General features: G+C 47.6%; 7 protein-coding genes across 7 annotated transcripts; 5 read left to right on the top strand and 2 right to left on the bottom strand.

Moving 5' to 3' along the window:
- Positions 1-2,743: 2,743 nt before the first annotated feature.
- On the top strand, positions 2,744-3,467 carry N7466_000617 (uncharacterized protein; the record flags this gene model as incomplete). The annotated part of the gene is made up of 3 exons (XM_057160015.1): positions 2,744-3,053; positions 3,178-3,260; positions 3,348-3,467. The coding sequence occupies 3 exons, from the start codon at positions 2,744-2,746 to the stop codon at positions 3,465-3,467; spliced, it is 513 nt and encodes a 170-aa protein (XP_057026263.1).
- Positions 3,468-3,843: 376 nt separating this feature from the next.
- N7466_000616 (RNA polymerase II-binding domain-containing protein) lies at positions 3,844-5,562 on the bottom strand (the record flags this gene model as incomplete). The annotated part of the gene is made up of 2 exons (XM_057160014.1): positions 3,844-5,343; positions 5,413-5,562. 2 exons carry the CDS (start codon positions 5,560-5,562, stop codon positions 3,844-3,846), a joined length of 1,650 nt encoding a protein of 549 aa, XP_057026262.1.
- A 1,035-nt stretch (positions 5,563-6,597) lies between these two features.
- Positions 6,598-7,009, top strand: N7466_000615 (uncharacterized protein; the record flags this gene model as incomplete). The annotated part of the gene is made up of 2 exons (XM_057160013.1): positions 6,598-6,791; positions 6,901-7,009. 2 exons carry the CDS (start codon positions 6,598-6,600, stop codon positions 7,007-7,009), a joined length of 303 nt encoding a protein of 100 aa, XP_057026261.1.
- Positions 7,010-8,487: 1,478 nt separating this feature from the next.
- N7466_000614 (uncharacterized protein) lies at positions 8,488-9,144 on the bottom strand (the record flags this gene model as incomplete). The annotated part of the gene is made up of 4 exons (XM_057160012.1): positions 8,488-8,849; positions 8,928-8,953; positions 9,057-9,070; positions 9,136-9,144. 4 exons carry the CDS (start codon positions 9,142-9,144, stop codon positions 8,488-8,490), a joined length of 411 nt encoding a protein of 136 aa, XP_057026260.1.
- Positions 9,145-9,595: 451 nt separating this feature from the next.
- On the top strand, positions 9,596-12,180 carry N7466_000613 (TFIIH/NER complex ATPase/helicase subunit SSL2; the record flags this gene model as incomplete). Its single annotated transcript, XM_057160011.1, has 3 exons — positions 9,596-9,623; positions 9,678-9,800; positions 9,860-12,180. 3 exons carry the CDS (start codon positions 9,596-9,598, stop codon positions 12,178-12,180), a joined length of 2,472 nt encoding a protein of 823 aa, XP_057026259.1.
- Positions 12,181-12,568: 388 nt separating this feature from the next.
- N7466_000612 (questin oxidase family protein) lies at positions 12,569-14,470 on the top strand (the record flags this gene model as incomplete). Its single annotated transcript, XM_057160010.1, has 6 exons — positions 12,569-12,661; positions 12,701-13,016; positions 13,091-13,393; positions 13,455-13,814; positions 13,897-14,298; positions 14,367-14,470. 6 exons carry the CDS (start codon positions 12,569-12,571, stop codon positions 14,468-14,470), a joined length of 1,578 nt encoding a protein of 525 aa, XP_057026258.1.
- Positions 14,471-15,283: 813 nt separating this feature from the next.
- On the top strand, positions 15,284-16,762 carry N7466_000611 (uncharacterized protein; the record flags this gene model as incomplete). The annotated part of the gene is made up of 1 exon (XM_057160009.1): positions 15,284-16,762. One exon carries the CDS (start codon positions 15,284-15,286, stop codon positions 16,760-16,762), a length of 1,479 nt encoding a protein of 492 aa, XP_057026257.1.
- Between the last annotated feature and the right edge of the window lie 266 nt (positions 16,763-17,028).

The raw sequence follows: 17,028 nt of genomic DNA, 5'->3' as shown, positions 1-17,028 counted from the left end.
CCCGTCTCCACCCAAATTTCCACTCTCATTCTTTCCCCCCACTTTTTTAAACGTCCGTTGTCGTTCCTTCACCCTTTCTGAACTGGTGACTGTTTCGGCGTTCGTCTCTCGATCCAAGTCTATGAGCAGTCCACAAACGATGTTCTATTCTCACCTTTCCATGTCCACTCGGGCCTAGCGCCCTGTATAAGAGGCCCGGTTTCTTGTCTTTCTTACCTGTCATCCCTTCTGTGAGGGGGTGATGGCGTGTACAACATATGTTTCATGTCCCTTTGATCAGCGAGCGAGCGAATCTTTTTTCCCCTGGTGTTACTGGTTTTTGTTTTTCTTTGATCTGTGTGCCGTGTGATGAAAACCACGCCGCAGCCCTCGACGACGCGCAACAACAGTCTCGAGCGGAAAACTATTCGACACGAACAAATGGACTATTAAGTCTTTTCTCTTCGACATCGATTTGTACAATATGTTACCGAATATTTGGATGTTGTTTCCACCTATGTAATGTTGCTGTGATTTGGGACTGTCCGCTTCGTAGATCTTTATTTACTAGTTACATCAGTCAAAGTCTCATAGACTATATAGTTCGTAGACTTGAGGAAAATCCAAACGTTATCTTAAGCGACCAATGGCTTTATATTTTCAAGCTCTCGAGCATCCACATGTGCATGTAACACCTGCGCATTGACGGGCCCGGTCGACGATCAAGGGTCTAATCGTCAATCAGGTCTATTAGACAGGCAGCCATGTCAATTGATCAGGTTGAAAATGACGGTCAACATTGAACCAATAAGGTTGCAGTATTTACTACCGACGACCGAACAATATGAAGTCAGTAGCCACCAATGTTGGAAGTTTACCGATAACATTGAATCAACTTGGATCTCAGAAGCAATTAAACGTGTGAATGATAATTCTTCCAAGTTTTGAATCCGTTCAAACATTGAATGTTGATATCAGCACTTGAGTGTGTGCGTACTAATAAAGCACCTGAGCCACACCATCATGCATATGTGTGCAGCACATCCACGGATGTTCAAACATTGAAACTTCATTGAATGTTCAGCCAACCCTAGGACATTATTGGAACGAACGGTTTCGGAATAATCAAAATGACTAGATATTACCAAACATCAATTGATTACATGGGTTGAAATTCCAGTTCACACATGTGCATGTTGGATGATATCGAGTCAAGACGGGACGGGACGGATATACATGTATAACCTTGGATCATTGAATCCCGAAGGTACTCATCAATCAATACAGTGCTTAGATGCCTGCTACCTAACATTTGAAGTACAACACATGCATTCGCACTGCAATAGGTATACTTCAAAACAACATTGAGTCTTCAACATTTGAATGTTAGGTGTCAATGATCCATAGATGTTAATGGACGTACACCTGGTAAAGTGTATACTAGTACACATGTGCATACATGTAATAGATATATCTCAACGTTAACCAACAAATGTTGATTTGAAACCAAAAAAAGTCCACTTTCAAAATTTGCATATGTACTACTATGTACATATATCCTTACATACTACCTAGGAGGCCGGAGGATATTGAAGAACCTCAGGCTTATGGCCACCTTCGTGCGTGGAATAATACTATAATATGCCGGTTTGCTATGTACTATGGGCGTTGTGGTATAAAAGACTCTTCTGACTTGAACAAGAGTGATTGAGTCATGAGCAACATGGACTACAAACACGTCTAACTGAATACATTGCGCATCGAGCAAAGACATCCCTAGATAGCTAAAGCTGGCCTGATAAGGTGTGCGTGCATTCCTTTGTTGCCGGGGCGTTATCCCTTGCGGTATAAACCCCGAAATTCCACATGAACACGTTCGCGATGAGAACACAAGTCGCCCGTTCTACGAAATGTGATATTATCCAAAATAGAAACGAGTGAAAGCCAAGGGTAGTGATACAATATTTAATTATCTCGAACATATTGTAGAGACGTGGGATCGATACTAGTAGTATATTATGCTGACCCGTTCGTCGCTAAGGAGACAACTACAATCGCAGCATACCGGACAATAAAACACTCACTAAGACCAATCAAAACCTGAATTTACACAGATTACATTCCAAATGACCTAAATGAATCAATCTGTACCTGAATAACGATTCTTGCCTGCCTGATCTGGAACTCTGTAACCCCTGGAATCCCAGGATATAGAAACCCAGGCCAATAGTAAACAAGGGAGACCCCCCAAAAAAAAACATTAAGAAAAAAAGAAGAAAAAAGTGCAAGAGATTGGACCGAGTCCTGTAATCTCAAATCAAAGCAGGATTGAGTTGCCCCCAACTAAAGCCAGGCACGTCAACACAAGGGGAAAAATAAGTCTTACCTTTTCTCCCTTCTACTTGTCTCACAGCTTCACGACCTCGACAACCACCAACAGCGTCCGAATGACGCCCATTTCGATCTAATCCTGTCCAGCTCCTGTCATTCATTTCTACCGTTGAACTGGTTTCACTCCAACTACTCACGCTCTCTTTGGATTCGATTCGTTTGGCAATTCTTTCGCAAAATAATCAAATTCCACCACCAGCTTCCAACCCAGTCTACTTACCCAACAACCAACCGATAATTCAATCCAGACATCACGCCCTATTCGATTGACTGATCCATCCTGCCGTGCACCAGCATCCTCACAACCGAAACGAACCAATAAATTTCAACCGACAAGTCCGGAACTACCAGTATATCCACGCCAACCTGCACCATGCATCTAGCACCACTCCTAACAATCCTCGCAACCCTGTGCTCCATCACAACCGCCATACCACTCGGACAAGATCAAAGCCAGCCCACAACACCCACACCGTCCACCAACCCTTCGGCCTCGGCCTCACACACCCACTCGGCCACGGCTCCTGTGCGCACACCCGTCGGCCCGTACCAATGCCCCCAGGAACAGTACAAGGCGTGCTGCCAGTCTCTTGAGCAGACTACACAGGATGTCTTCACGTCGTTGGGCGAAGTTCTCCCGATGGTGGGTGGGATTCAAGTTAGCTCGAAGGTTTCCTTCCAATGTACGTTCTTCTCTATCCTTCCTTTCCTGTGTAACCCCAAGTTCCAACTCGAATGCTCATTCCATGAGTTTTGGGGTTTGATTGATCTACGTGTGTTGGTTTACTAACCCTGATTTATGAACAGGCAATCGCATGACTGATAATGCCGACCCGGCTACTTGCAAGGGTCATGGATATACGCCCATGTGCTGCTCGAACAAAATTAACGTATGTTGAGCTTGGTTGCTTGCCCTCTCTTTTATTGGCCAGGGGATGTCTAGTCCGGAGCTAATACTGTTTCGTGGTCTTCTATAGGGCGATGCTGTCAGCAGCTGCAAGTCTTTTGAGTCTGCCAAGGAGAAATATTATCAATCCCTCGGTTACAATGTTGATGAGGAGTCTACTACGGAGTTGGTCAATGATGTGATGTCATAAAGGAGTTACTGTCTTGTTAGATTTGGGAGTATATTTGGTTCCGCTGTTGCATTTGGGGGAAAGGTAGAGGCATTGGCGCTCTTCATTTCATTTGAGACAACTTTGGCATATTATATTGGCTTTGATCTTTGGTACTTTTTCTTCTTCTTTTATCTTTTGTGTAAAATCAGTTACACTTCTTCTAGCATTTTTTTTATCATTGTAAACGAGATTGAAATTTTTATTCTTCGTGGATTTGGTCTATATTTCTTATGACTTGAGACTCAGTATTACTATCAATGTACTTCATATTGAGTCACATCATCTCAGGGAATTAATTTGGCAAAGAGTACATGTTTTAAATTATGTCTGAAGAGTAATGATACATCGTTGAATCCTAGCGCCAACTCCGTCCTGCCGGTGGTCCCCAAGAGTCACCATGTTGGCCTTGGCCGCCAGAATGGGGAGGAGGGAAACGGTATTGCCCTGGAGGAAGAGGTTGACTAGGGGGCATATGCTGACCAGGATGCATGTTCCCCTGTTGTGGAGGCATGTTCATCTGTTGAGGAGGATAAAAGGTAGGGGGAAAGGCCGAATGATTCATACCCGGACCAGGTGGGGGGAAAGGCATGGCCGGCAAGTGTGGGGGTGGGGCAGGTGGCCAACCGCCTGAGTAGGCCTGTGGAGGCGGGGGAGGAAAACCATATTGGTGGCCATACGGGTGAGAGGGAGCAGGAGGAAGGGGATGACTGGGATGTGGAGGTGGGGGTGGAAGGGCATGTGAAGCTTGGTGGGGAGGAGGAAATCGGGGTGGAGATGGCTGCCGGGGTGAGTATGAGCTTTCCCGACTACGTGATCGCAGTGGGGAACGGCCTCGGCCTCTGGACCGGGACCGTGGCCGCGATCCATATTGACGAGCCTCAGGACCATCGGCCCGGGAACGGCTTCGGGGTTGTGAGTCTGATCGCCTGCTTCGGTCACTCATGGAGCTATCACTATAGCGGCGTTTGAGACCCTGTTGAGCTTCGCTGTGACCTCGACTGGGAGAGTCGGATGTCTTCTTCTTTTTCATTTGACGACAAAATTCACGGGACCAGCCGTAGTAGGTTTCACCATCGATGATGTCTCCTGTAATCTCATCTCTTGTGACTCTCTGACCCAACTCGTCTATGTCAATATTTTCGTCGCCCCGGACAAGTTCCTCGGTGCCGTAAATCTGGTCCACATCTTTCAAGAACCCCTTGAGAGCATTGACAAGGCTCTCATCCGCAGGACCAGCCAGGAATTGTAATGGTTTGATACTCTCCGGGTGAAGAGGGATGGTGGAATTAGGGATTATGTGAGGAAGCCAGTTGCCTGCCGGCAGATCATAATAGGGTGTGGAGTGATCTCCATGGGTGGATGGCATGATAAAAGGAGCATCTTTCCCGGGTAACTTCTTGCCAGAGTCGGCGCCATAGTTCTCAACATCGTTCGATAGCGGGGCGGCCCCGGTCGAGGCTGAGTGCTTTGTGATCTCCCGCAGTCGATGGATCAGGTCGGGCCCAAAGTATCCGTGCTCGGACCAGATATCCAGCAGATCATCAAGTCGGCGGTGATGGCGGGGATTCTTCTGCCTATCGTGGGCTGCAGCGTGGCCGAGCAGATCCACCATATGTGGCTGTAAGGACCCGCTGACCGTGGAGAAGGTTGCCGTTGTATCCAGGTGGTACTTGCTATGGTGGAACAGATCATTGAGCAGATAAAGTATGTGGAGCCGTCGACGCTTCGGAGACGGTTTGGGCCGAGCGCCTGGGGGAACATCCAAGGATCCGGCCAGCGCAACCAGATACTTGGCCAGCCCCGCTAGGCGGTTCGCTGAGGAAGCAACATAGTGGAGCAGCCAGGCTTTGCAGGTCTGTGTGGGGCGGAGGGATTTAGTAACTCTGGGGAGTGTGACAGGGACAAGGTTGCAACAAGCTCAGACCTGGATGTTTGCTGGGGAGCAATGCGATAGGGCGCGTTCGAGGGACGAGTGAAAGGTCGCGATCTCATCTTTGGAAACCGATGTGGGATCTGGTCGTAAGAGGCCAGCAGTGAAGGAGGCCTTTGCGATAGCGAGTGTGTGAGATGCCATGATTTTCACCAAATCAGTGGATCATCCAAGTTTCTGGGATGATCTCAACTTTGAGGCTTGAGCTTTGTTTCAACTTGCCCTTGGGGTTGAGCTTTGGCCCTTGAGCTGATGGACTTATCGCACGTGACTCTTTTCCGATAAGAGAGTCGGATTATGTACATACTGGCAGTTACTCTTTTTGGACAAGTCTACGAGCTCCCATTTATCGTTTGTTATTGGTTGCTGCAGAAGTTCAGATGTCATTGCCTTTTTATTCCTCTGCATTTTGTCTCCTTTTTCTCTTGGCTTGAGATCTACTCCATGCATGTTGTTACCCATTCATGCCGGATTTACGGATCATTAGAATCTAGTACTTCGGCAATTCCACTTGGTTCAATATCCGCTTGCTATACAAGTGCAAGTACAACATTTGAACATTTATCCCCCACGGCATCCAACTTCGGGTATCTAGTCCATAATAATTCTATGGGTTCGGATGCCTTCTTTCCCGTATCATTCCATTCCAGTGCGGTGAAGCCTAAAACAGCCAACTCCCCCCTATGACTCTTCACAAAAGAGGAGGGGCAAATCACCTTCGCCCCACATACTCGGCCGGTGTTTGGACTGGCGCTTTTGAACCCCGCGATGGCGTGAGGCAATTATTTGCTGCGTTTTTTTTGCTTTTCTTCCTGTGCTGCCGACAAGCCGATGAGACGTGATCGTCATTGCAGTCTCACGGCCTCTTCAGTAAGAAATCAGCCCATACCTTAGCGTACCTCCCCGCAGCTTGTCCCCACACAGGGTCATTTGCTCGCATGGAATGACCTGACCACTGCTATAAATACGACCTGTGTACCCAAGGTACCTAATATTGTAGCTATCCATAAATTCAAGACAAATTTTCTCTTTACAGACTTGACTCACTTTGCTCTTATATTTTGTTCGACTTTTCTTCCACACACCAAACTCGACTCCGATCTCTATCTCTATCTTCTCAACAATTACTCATACCATCCTACCATAATCCCCCCCACCACCATCCTTTAATCCTTCACCATGGCTGCAGTCATTGTATCGCAAATCGCCCGTCCTTCCATCCGCCACTTTTCCGCGCACCGCCCACGTCCAGATAGCCGCGCGGCTCGCGCAGTAGCCATGACTTGCATTATCTCCGGCGTGGCGCTGCCATTTGTCCCACCCGCGCTCGAGAGTTCGCGCCAGCGCAACTCCAGCTCTCCCAGCATCAACAAGTGAGTAACTACTTTCACCCCAGATAGTATCGCTTACTAACAGATCCCCAGGCCACACCCACCTCTGTGCTTCCACGCCCGCTAGATCAAGCTACTCTTTTTCTGGCAGACATGAGATGCGTCGCTGCAATATTTTTGCTTTCATATCATTTTCTCGGTTATTTCTGGCTCCCGGTGCCGGCACCAAATTGGGACCTTCTACACGATGCATGAACTAAGGGCGTTAAGGATCTGGTGTTGGCTGGGTTATTTTGGATATTTGGTTTTTTTTTTGGGATACCGAGAGATTATGGCTTAGTGTCAAGCAATACCAACCGCCATACATACTATCAAGCTGTATTCTTCCGTGTGAACTGTTTCCGTCGAAAGCTCTCCACTCATGTAAAGCTCAAGCCTAAGATGCACTATGTATGCATTCTCGGCCCCACTTACCTAGAAAGCTTGGTTTTCAGGGTTCCGAGAGCCACGGGAGGCAACCTATACTGGGTAGTAAAGACCCACCGTATCGAAGTAATGATGGGTTTAAACTGATACACTGAGGACCAAATCGGTGTTCGTATTCAGATGTTCTCACCAAATACCTACAATTGATAGGTATGAAGCAGACTCTAGCCATTTTGGATATCCATGGTTCAATCGATTCAATGTTGTTTGTAACCACCGATTCCAACCAGAGTTGAGTATATGTGTAGTAAGCATAACCTTTTGTGCTTCAATTTGCCCTTCTCTAAGGCTTTGTTGACTGCACTTGTGTTATACCTAGCCGATAAAGCCTGGAAATATCCAATTTGTATCTCTCACATCTGCCTACTTCCTACTCACGACAGCACGACATCCCTAACCTTGGAATTTTCTTGTGAGTCGCTACTAGTACTTTCTTGCAAGTTGTGTGCTTACTATCTCAGAACCAGTCCCATGATCGAATTACCACTCAAGTTCTCTTAGTGGTATAACACCAAGACTGTCGCCAATCCGTTCTCGAGGTCTTTTTGCATCATCAGTCCCGATGTTTGTCAACGTTTACTTTCAACGTTGGGAGTGTCGCAAGAGCGACCTTCAGATTCTGTACACCATTCTTTTTCGAATTCGAAGGGGTGCATACACGGTCACTGAGAGGAAAATAAAATCCGGTTCATTGATCAATGTATATTGTTTCTCCTTGGAACTTCCAGAGCCTCAAGACCCAGCAGACATTCAACAAAGGGCACTCGATTGCGCCGACCATTTTATCGATGCTTGGTTTGACACTCATGCCTTTCCAATTCAATGGTCTTCGATTTTTCCATTCAAAGGGTGAAGAATAAACAAGTTGATAGGTGGAACCGGCCTGTTACGAGTGATGGTTTCGACATCTGGATGGACTCTAGTGAGAGTTGGGTTTATTCACATGTGCAATCTTGATGAAACTATCTTGACTTGTTTTAATTTTCATTTGAATCACTGTTTCGAATGGTCAAGCTTGAATTGTTGCTTCAAAGGAAAGGACGGAATTTATTCACTCGTTCCAAGGGTAGATGGAAGTATCACAATTGCAAACGACACGTAGACACCTTGATATTATAAACCGCATCAATAGAACCAGTCCATGAGTTTTAGGTATCAAGTCACAACGTAAAGCCGTTCAAGTCCTTACTAGTATATGTGATGGTGTACAATTTGAAAGCCAATGATATACAATGGATACCAAGGATCCACTTTAACTGAACCGGTTGCCACGAGGGGGTCGGAACGGCTCTGCAGCTTCATATTTCCCCTTCTCCAAGACCCGGTCATTTTCAGTCATGGGTTCGTGACGGGTCGGTGCTGGGTCATGCGAAGCTTCAGCACTGGGTGAGGCGACATCGTCGGTAGCATTCTGGAATTGAGACATATTTGCACGCTTCAAGCTGGCGTCGTCACCGGGTGTCGGGGTCGAGTTAGGTCCAACCATAGCAACCTGTCGCCGGTGTTCATCCTCCATAGCCCTGTTCTGGGCCTTGCGCTTCATTTCGGTTTCAAATCGGTTTTGTCGGTCAGCGTTGATGGACTGTTTGGCAAAGTAGTAGGCACCGCCGCCGGCTGGAAGAGGGAATGTCAGCTAGCGCTCGATCGAAAGAAAGCTTGATTAGCAATAAAAGGGACAGATTGAACACTGACCAACGCAGAGGGTGCCCCAGCCAATCCTGTTAGGAAGTAAATAGTCATCGATCAGTTTGCTATCTTTTTTTTTTTTTTTTTTGTGATGGCCAATGTTGTCAAATGCCAGCAGGGACAATTTTTGCTCACCAAGTGGACCTGATCTGCAAGATTTGAATCAGTTATGAGCAAGAGGTTTCTAAATAGCAGAATAGACTTGTGGGCTTACTGTATTCATGATTGCATAAAATGACTTGATTGCAGAAGAGAGAAGGTGAAATGTGCTACGTCAGATCGAGGCTCCGGCTCCGGTTGACCAACCTGAGCTATCAGTTCTGCCTCAGGCAGCAGCGGCTTATCATTTCAAAGCGCAAGACTGCATCTTCCCATAATTATTCTTCAACTCCAACCTTCACCTCGCATACACTCGGTCGCCGACTTCTTCCTGTTCTATTTTCTTACCCATCGAGCTCATTCACTGTCTGCCGCCCTTTGCCCTTGATTTGGTCGCTCTATCCAGTCGGCATACGCCGCCTGTTTCCTGCGACCCGAACTTGGTCGTGGCATGCAGGCCTGAACCGTTCCTTACAAGGTGTCGCTCGCCTCACCAAGCCTCAAATCTCTCCCGTATCTCGCCTTCAGACGCACTATAGCATTCTCGATCGTTTCATCCTTAATATTAACCCGCGATGCCTCCCAAGAGAAAGGCGACTGACAGTAAGAACACCGGAGGTCGGAGAATATAATCATATGGCTCACTTTTCAAACCAGGTGGTCGGTCTAGCAGCGTCTCCAAGCGACCTACACCAGTGCCCGACTCCACCGAACTCTCCAGCAGCGATGAGTACTCAGACGACGGGGATGATGACGTACCGGAGCGGAACAACCTGAAAGGTAGAGTGTGGTAATCTGCTCACTTAGTGACTCAGATGCTAAAACTTGACGCATAAAAGAGGTTGTTAGCAAGTTCTCCTTGGAGGCCTTCAGCAAGAAATCCCAGCTCAACAAAACCGACCCCAGATTTGGTTACAAAGATCTTTCCTATCTTCCGCTTAAGCCTGATCACTACAACCGACCTCTATGGATCGAGCCGGTGAAAGGCACGATCACTCTCGAGAGTTTCTCCCCGTTGGCACCCCAGGCACAAGATTTCCTTACCACCATCGCCGAACCACTCTCACGTCCCACCCACCTTCACGAATACCGCCTCACAGGTCACAGTCTTTATGCGGCAGTTTCAGTAGGACTGAAGCCCCAGGATATCGTGGAGTTCTTGGATCGACTTTCCAAAACCCCTCTACCGGAAAGTATTCGCACTTTCATTATAGAATTCACAAAATCATATGGCAAAATCAAGATGGTTCTGCGACACAACCGATACTACGTGGAAACGACGGACCCAGAGATGCTTCAGCGGTTGTTGAAAGATGAGGTTATCGGGCCACAAAGAATCGAGAGCACTGAGGGAATTATCCAGCGTGCGGCTCCGAAGATGGGCGGTCTCGTCATTCCTGGAACGAAGGATGCGGCTGGTGTAAGAGAAACAGGCACTCAGCAGAACGCTGCTGTGCCAGCTCGGGATGAACCCGAAGAAGCGGTGGTGGATTACGGCATCGACGATGTTGGTGAGGACGTTGATGAAGCCACCACATTCAGTTTCGAAATTCCTCCTGCTGGAGTTGAAGTGGTCAAAGCCCGTTGTCAAGCGATTGGATGTCCCGCCTTGGAAGAGTATGATTTCCAGGGTGACACTGTCAACCCCAATCTCGACATGGATTTGAAACCTGCCGCTCGGATTCGATCTTACCAGGAGAAGAGTCTCAGTAAGATGTTTGGTAACGGACGTGCGAAGAGTGGAATCATTGTTCTTCCTTGTGGCGCCGGTAAAACCCTAGTGGGTATTACCGCTGCAGCGACTATCAAGAAAGGCACTATCGTTCTCTGCACAAGCTCCATGTCCGTTGTGCAGTGGCGAAACGAATTCTTAAGATGGACCACCATTGACCCTGGCGATATCGCTATCTTCACATCTGACCATAAAGAGAAGTTCAAGCGGTCTACTGGAATTATCGTTTCGACCTACTCCATGGTGTCACAGACTAGGGCGCGCTCCTACGATGCCCAGAAGATGATGGACTGGCTTCAATCTCGAGAGTGGGGTATGATGATTTTGGATGAAGTTCACGTCGTGCCTGCCTCGATGTTCCGAAAGGTCACATCTGCGATCGCCGCACAGAGCAAGCTCGGTCTGACTGCAACTCTACTGCGTGAAGATGATAAAATTAAGGATCTGAATTTCTTGATTGGTCCCAAACTGTACGAAGCCAACTGGATGGAACTTGCTGCCCAGGGTCATATCGCCAAGGTCCAGTGTGCCGAAGTTTGGTGCCCCATGACAACTGAATTCTATTCAGAGTATCTGCGAGAGAGCTCAAGGAAGCAGGCTTTGCTCTATATCATGAACCCACGCAAGTTCCAAGCATGCCAGTTCTTGATTGACTTCCACGAGAAGCGAGGAGATAAGATCATTGTTTTCTCTGATAATGTTTATGCGCTTGAGCGATACGCACTCAAGCTGAACAAAGCTTACATTTACGGTGGAACCCCGCAAAATGAGCGAATGCGTATTCTGGAGAATTTCCAGCATAACGAGCAAGTCAATACCATCTTCTTGTCCAAGATCGGTGATACTTCGCTTGATCTGCCCGAGGCCACATGTCTGATTCAGATATCGTCTCACTACGGTTCGCGTCGTCAAGAGGCTCAGCGACTGGGTCGTATTCTTCGTGCCAAGCGCCGTAATGACGAGGGCTTCAACGCGTTCTTTTACTCTCTTGTATCGAAGGACACCAACGAGATGGTCTACTCGGCTAAGCGCCAAGCCTTCCTTGTTGACCAAGGTTACGCCTTCAAGGTCATCACTCACCTTCAGGGAATTGATGAATACGACGGGCTCTCATACGCGACACCCGCAGAACGGCGTGAGCTTTTACAAGAAGTCATGCTGCAGAATGAGTCCTCGGCCGACGTGGAGCAGGTTAACGATGATCTTTTCTCCATGCGTACTGGAGGCAAGCGCAATGGCAAGAAGTCCAATGCCAAACGTAGTGCTGCCACCCTCAGTGGGTTGGCTGGCGGTGATGATATGGCCTACATTGAATACAACAAGAGCAAAAATAAGCAGCTCAAGGACAAAGCGGGACATCATCCGCTGTTCAAGAAGATGGAACGTGAACGCCAACGGCGCAAAAAGGAGCGAGAAACAGCACAGTGACTCATTGAGCCACATGATCAGGTTTGTTTTTAAAGATTAGAAAACATTGAATAATATGCGTCTAGACTCTAGTCCGAATATAAGCCCAAACAGAATGTTGTTGCAAATCAAATCAATCATATCCGTCTATATAGCGATATCCAACATTTGAACATTCTTAAGAACATTCCCAAGAACAAGTTCTGTGAAGATTGAAGTATCTGTCAGCAAGTCGGGTCTAGTTCCCTCACCCGCCAATAAGCATGACGTTGATTTGTGGCTCCGGGGCCCCGAAACCCCGAGCTCTCCACTTTCCCTGTTAAAATAACCAATATTTTCATTCTGATAGGTCGTTCCGGCTTTTGCTTCCTGCAGAGCGACTCTTTTAAGTTGTACACGAGGGCTACAAATGCCAGCTGTTCTCAGCTTCTCAGGTTTCATTATAAAAAGGGTCATGGTTCCCCGCATCAGTATCACCAAGCAAACTGATCACTTCAGAGGAGTAAGCTCAATTAGTTTGGCTGCTACAAGCAGATTGCAGACGAGAAGTCTACTACGTACGCGCTCTTCGGCACCTCTACCGCTGATTTCCTCGCCTCTTCAACCGTCCAAGCTACGGCCGCGATTAGCCGCGGTGCTTAGAGCTTCCCCACACTTCAAACCACATAGCTCCCGTTCCACGACAAACAACAATATTCTCGCCATGGCTACTGCAACCAATATCCATCTGGACCCCTTGAAGGATGTCGGTGTCTACAGCTCTGGTATTCGGGAAGATGCTGCTCGTGTCACCAGTAAGGTCTTACAAGAAGATATGGAGAGACATCATGTGTTCTTCAATGATGAAGGATTTCATAGTATGCCTGACCCAATGTTTGGATAATAGGTTGAACAGACAGATGGAATGTTTCAAATCTGACAGGCTAAACAGACCATATCGTTCATGGCGTTTTGACTCTCTATGCACTCGGTGCATCCTCTGACAATATTGTGGCCCATTATGAGAGAAACAAGAGCTACCAAAGACCAGCATACCCTATCGACAAGGGGATTGTCCAAACTATGCATGATAGTGTGAATTTCCAAAGCTACCTCGGAAAGGCAAAGCAGTATTCGAATTTTCTCTCTTTTTTCCAAACCGCCATCGACACCAAGGGAGTCGACTTAGTCCTCGAGGAGTATATTTTTGCTGGCGATGACCGCGCCGAGACCATGTTGTGCCGACTATTTGGAGGTATGTTTCCAATTTGTTAAAACTGCGCAATCGACAAAAAAACTTACATTGCATCAAACAGGCCTCGTACACCCGCTCATCCACCTCGGCTTTGGTCTAGAATTCAACCAACCTGCCATTGTGGCACAGGCCCTAGCACAGGCGGCTGTCCATGATGACTGGATGGGCCGCGAATATTTTCTCCCGGCGGAGAAAATGGCCGGTGAAATCGGAAAGCCCGGCCAGAAGTCACTTCTTCAACTCCTGAATGAGATCCAAAGAGATAATACTCTGAAAAGCTCTGTCAAGTTCTCTGATAGCAACAAATTTCGGGATGGAGTACTACACCGTGCGCCGAAGGAGATGCTGCAATATGCTGCCCAGTATACTGTGTCGGAAGAACAGATACCAGAGAGAGTGGCGGATATGATAAACACTGTCGGTGAGTTACCCTTTCCTACATGCCAATGCCCAGCCCAATAAAAATGCCATTGCACCTGCGCTAAAACAATTTTCGTGGCCAGTGCACTATACGAGCGCCGCACAGCGCCGCGACAAAGAAGTTAAGATAGACTTTTTCTTCATCCACAATCTTAACTCCTCAATCTTCTTCTCCACTCTTATGGACCTCCCGCTCCTCGGCCAGAAATCAAAATGCCGACTACTTGAGTGGAAGGGCCGCCTCGATCTATTGACATATGTCTCTCGCAATTCCCCAGACCTACTCTTAGAGGAGGTCACGAATTATCCAGCAAAGCAAGACTGGGAGGCTGTTATATCGCAAAGCGTGGCACATCCTCATGATGATGGACATCTGGTCAAGCTTGTGCGGGCTGTGGCGCATGGTCAGAATGTGTGCCGGCCATTTGAGAAGAAGGCTGCCATGCCAATATCTGGGGATATGTGGCTCAAGATTGGAAATATGGGTGAGTCTTAACCGGAAATTTCTCTCAATGTCATATACATGCTTTTTGCTAATTCTTTACCTTTACAGCTGTGGATTCCACTGATGGGTGTGGTACGAATGGAGCCATGTGGATCCGCTCAACAGGCTTTGATGAAGCGTGGGTGGATATATCAGGACGAGCGCGGTTATAGGTACTAGTTAGCGGCGAGGAGTTTGTAGACCTGGTTTGCTAAAACACTCTCGGCAACTGGTAAATGGAGGCAACAAAGGTTTCAATACTAGTAGGGATATATTGATTCATTCCAGACATCTGGATGTCAGGTGTCCAGGTGGTGTATGGATAGCCACAAGGCTTCCAATGTTATTATGTATTGATTCCAATTACCTACGAGTAGGTACGAAGAATGATCATCAATCCATTATCAAACGGGCGTCTTTCAAACTTGGAAGCTTTCCAAATTACAGTGTGTCTCCAGGGCTCGTTAGGCACTAAATTGACATTGAAAGTGTTGATTGAAATCTATCACTACTAGTAATGAATGGATCCAAGCCGACGAGCCTCCTTTAATCCCGGGGTCTTTTTAACGCAAATGCTAACATTGGAACTTTGGAATATTGCTGGTACTCGTTCAAATGTCTCAATGAGGCTAGTATGTTGTTAGTGAATCGAGGCGCTCTTTTGACCCACAAGAGCAGTGGGTCTATTCCGTCATGCGCGATCTGAGTCTGGGCGCGTGAGGGTCTCTTGTATAAAAGAATATTTGAGATTGATTATGGTCCAAATATAAGATAAGTATATGCCAGAGAAGGAGTAGATAGGTGATAGTAAGAGTTTGAAGAATGATTAGAGAAGCAAGTACCTATAGTATTTCTTATGCATACAAAAGGTACTTGCTGGTAATAAAAAGATTGGAAAAGTGGGCCTCACGTGGCGAGGTGGGGCTCCCCAACAGCTTCATGTTCAACATCTTTTGACAATATCTTCCTTTTGCATTATCTCCATCATGCCTACAGACCGCGATTCAGACGACAAACGTGACAAACGCGACAGCCCCGATAAACCCTCAGACATGCCCAATAACAAGGACTTGGATAACGAGTCGGAGACAAATCCGTTCGTTGCGTTCCGGCGCTTCGCTGATGAACAGGTCTCTTCAGTGTTACATTCCATCACTGGCCTACCATCATCAATGGGATCTCCTCAATCAGATGGCTGGACCATCTTCACGGACGATAAGGAATACAAAAACATGGCGTATCGTCACCGCACCGGCGACAAATCAAACGCGAACAACACAGCCGAGCGCGACTCCACCCCCAATCAAAGCGCCGATCCCAACACACCAGACGGTGAACAGGACCCCCCAAGCCACAAAAGCAACAACGAGCAAATGTCAGAACCACAACAACTATCTGATATTTTTCGAAAAGACAACATCTTCGCGCATCCTTTACTCCGTTCCGGACCCGCGATTCCCGATTTTCTCAACTTAATCCCCTTCACCCGCGTCGAAGAACACGCCTTCGAATTCACATCTCGTTCTCCCCCTCCCGGCATGGATGAGAATGGCATGCCAAACTGGCCTTACCCATACGCCTCATTGAGCCCCTACTCCCCTCTCCTACTCGAGCGCCAGCCGTACCACTTCACGCCGAATGCCCAGGGTGTGTTCTCCTCCATCGCGTCATCTCTCCAACCGACGTCGGACTTGGATAGCGACCCACCTTTGCCGCAATGGCGCGAGGCGTTTGAGGATCTGGTCCGTCTCGAGAATGGCAAATCCATGCTCGAGCGTGAGCCCTTGCTGCTAAGCAAAATCAGATCGCAAAACAATTCGGAATGGGTATACGGAGTAGTACAGCGTGGCAGCTTCGGCGACCGGTACACATATACCCCTGGCGGAACTTTACGCCATTCCCTTCCTGGGATTGTGGACCATGGGCCCAAAGATATCAAGCGTCAATTGCCAATGGATCGCGTTGCGGCGCGAGACAACTCTCAGCCCGAGAGCGAATTGGAATTGTACGAGCGGTTTTTGGAAGATATCCAAGCTCGGGAACGAGAGACTTCCCATGATTCTGTGCCGAGTCCTATGCTTAGTGCTCTGTTCGAAAAACGGCGCGAGCAGGATGCGGTTGACGAGCATCAGCGACAGCTGACATCGGATCCCGAGCAAGGTAATGATGATACGGAAAGTTGGCTGGATCTTGTCTCGGGCGGCAACCGAAAGTCTGTACCTGAGACTCAGCCGGCATCCCAGAGCGCTTCACCGTTTGTTGTTTCCACTACGACTCGAACTGAGCGTGTACGTCATCCTGATGGCTCTGTCGAGATCAAGAGGGTTCGGACGAAACGCTTTGAAGATGGCCGTGAAGAGACCGAGTCGTTTGTTGATACTATGCGCCCGAGGCAGGATACTGGCGAGGAACAGTCTTCTGAACAGAACCCCCAATCGAAGAATGGTTGGTTCTGGAAGGATTGATTTGCTTGATTCAGCAGTATGATGCATAGTTTTCCTCTTCCTTCATCTGCTGAAATGGCAAATGATGTGACCTATGATTCTTATTCTTTTTTTGATTTCTCATCAGCGATTTCCTATGTCTATCTCTGGATACTTTTGCATTCCATGGCTTGGTGCTTGCTCATCATCCGTGCACATTCGCTCAGCATTGCTAATTTCCTAATTTCCCTTTGGTCAAATCACCGTTCCTTCTGCATTGAGTATCTCAGGTCTAGTTGATTGTAAGT

The sequence above is a fragment of the Penicillium verhagenii genome (assembly GCF_028828195.1).
Source record: "Penicillium verhagenii strain IBT 33310 chromosome Unknown utg000002l_segment0_segment0, whole genome shotgun sequence".
Taxonomy (NCBI): Eukaryota; Fungi; Ascomycota; class Eurotiomycetes; order Eurotiales; family Aspergillaceae; genus Penicillium; species Penicillium verhagenii.
Note: the sequence above shows the minus strand (reverse complement) of the source record. Positions and strands in the feature narration are given on the sequence as shown.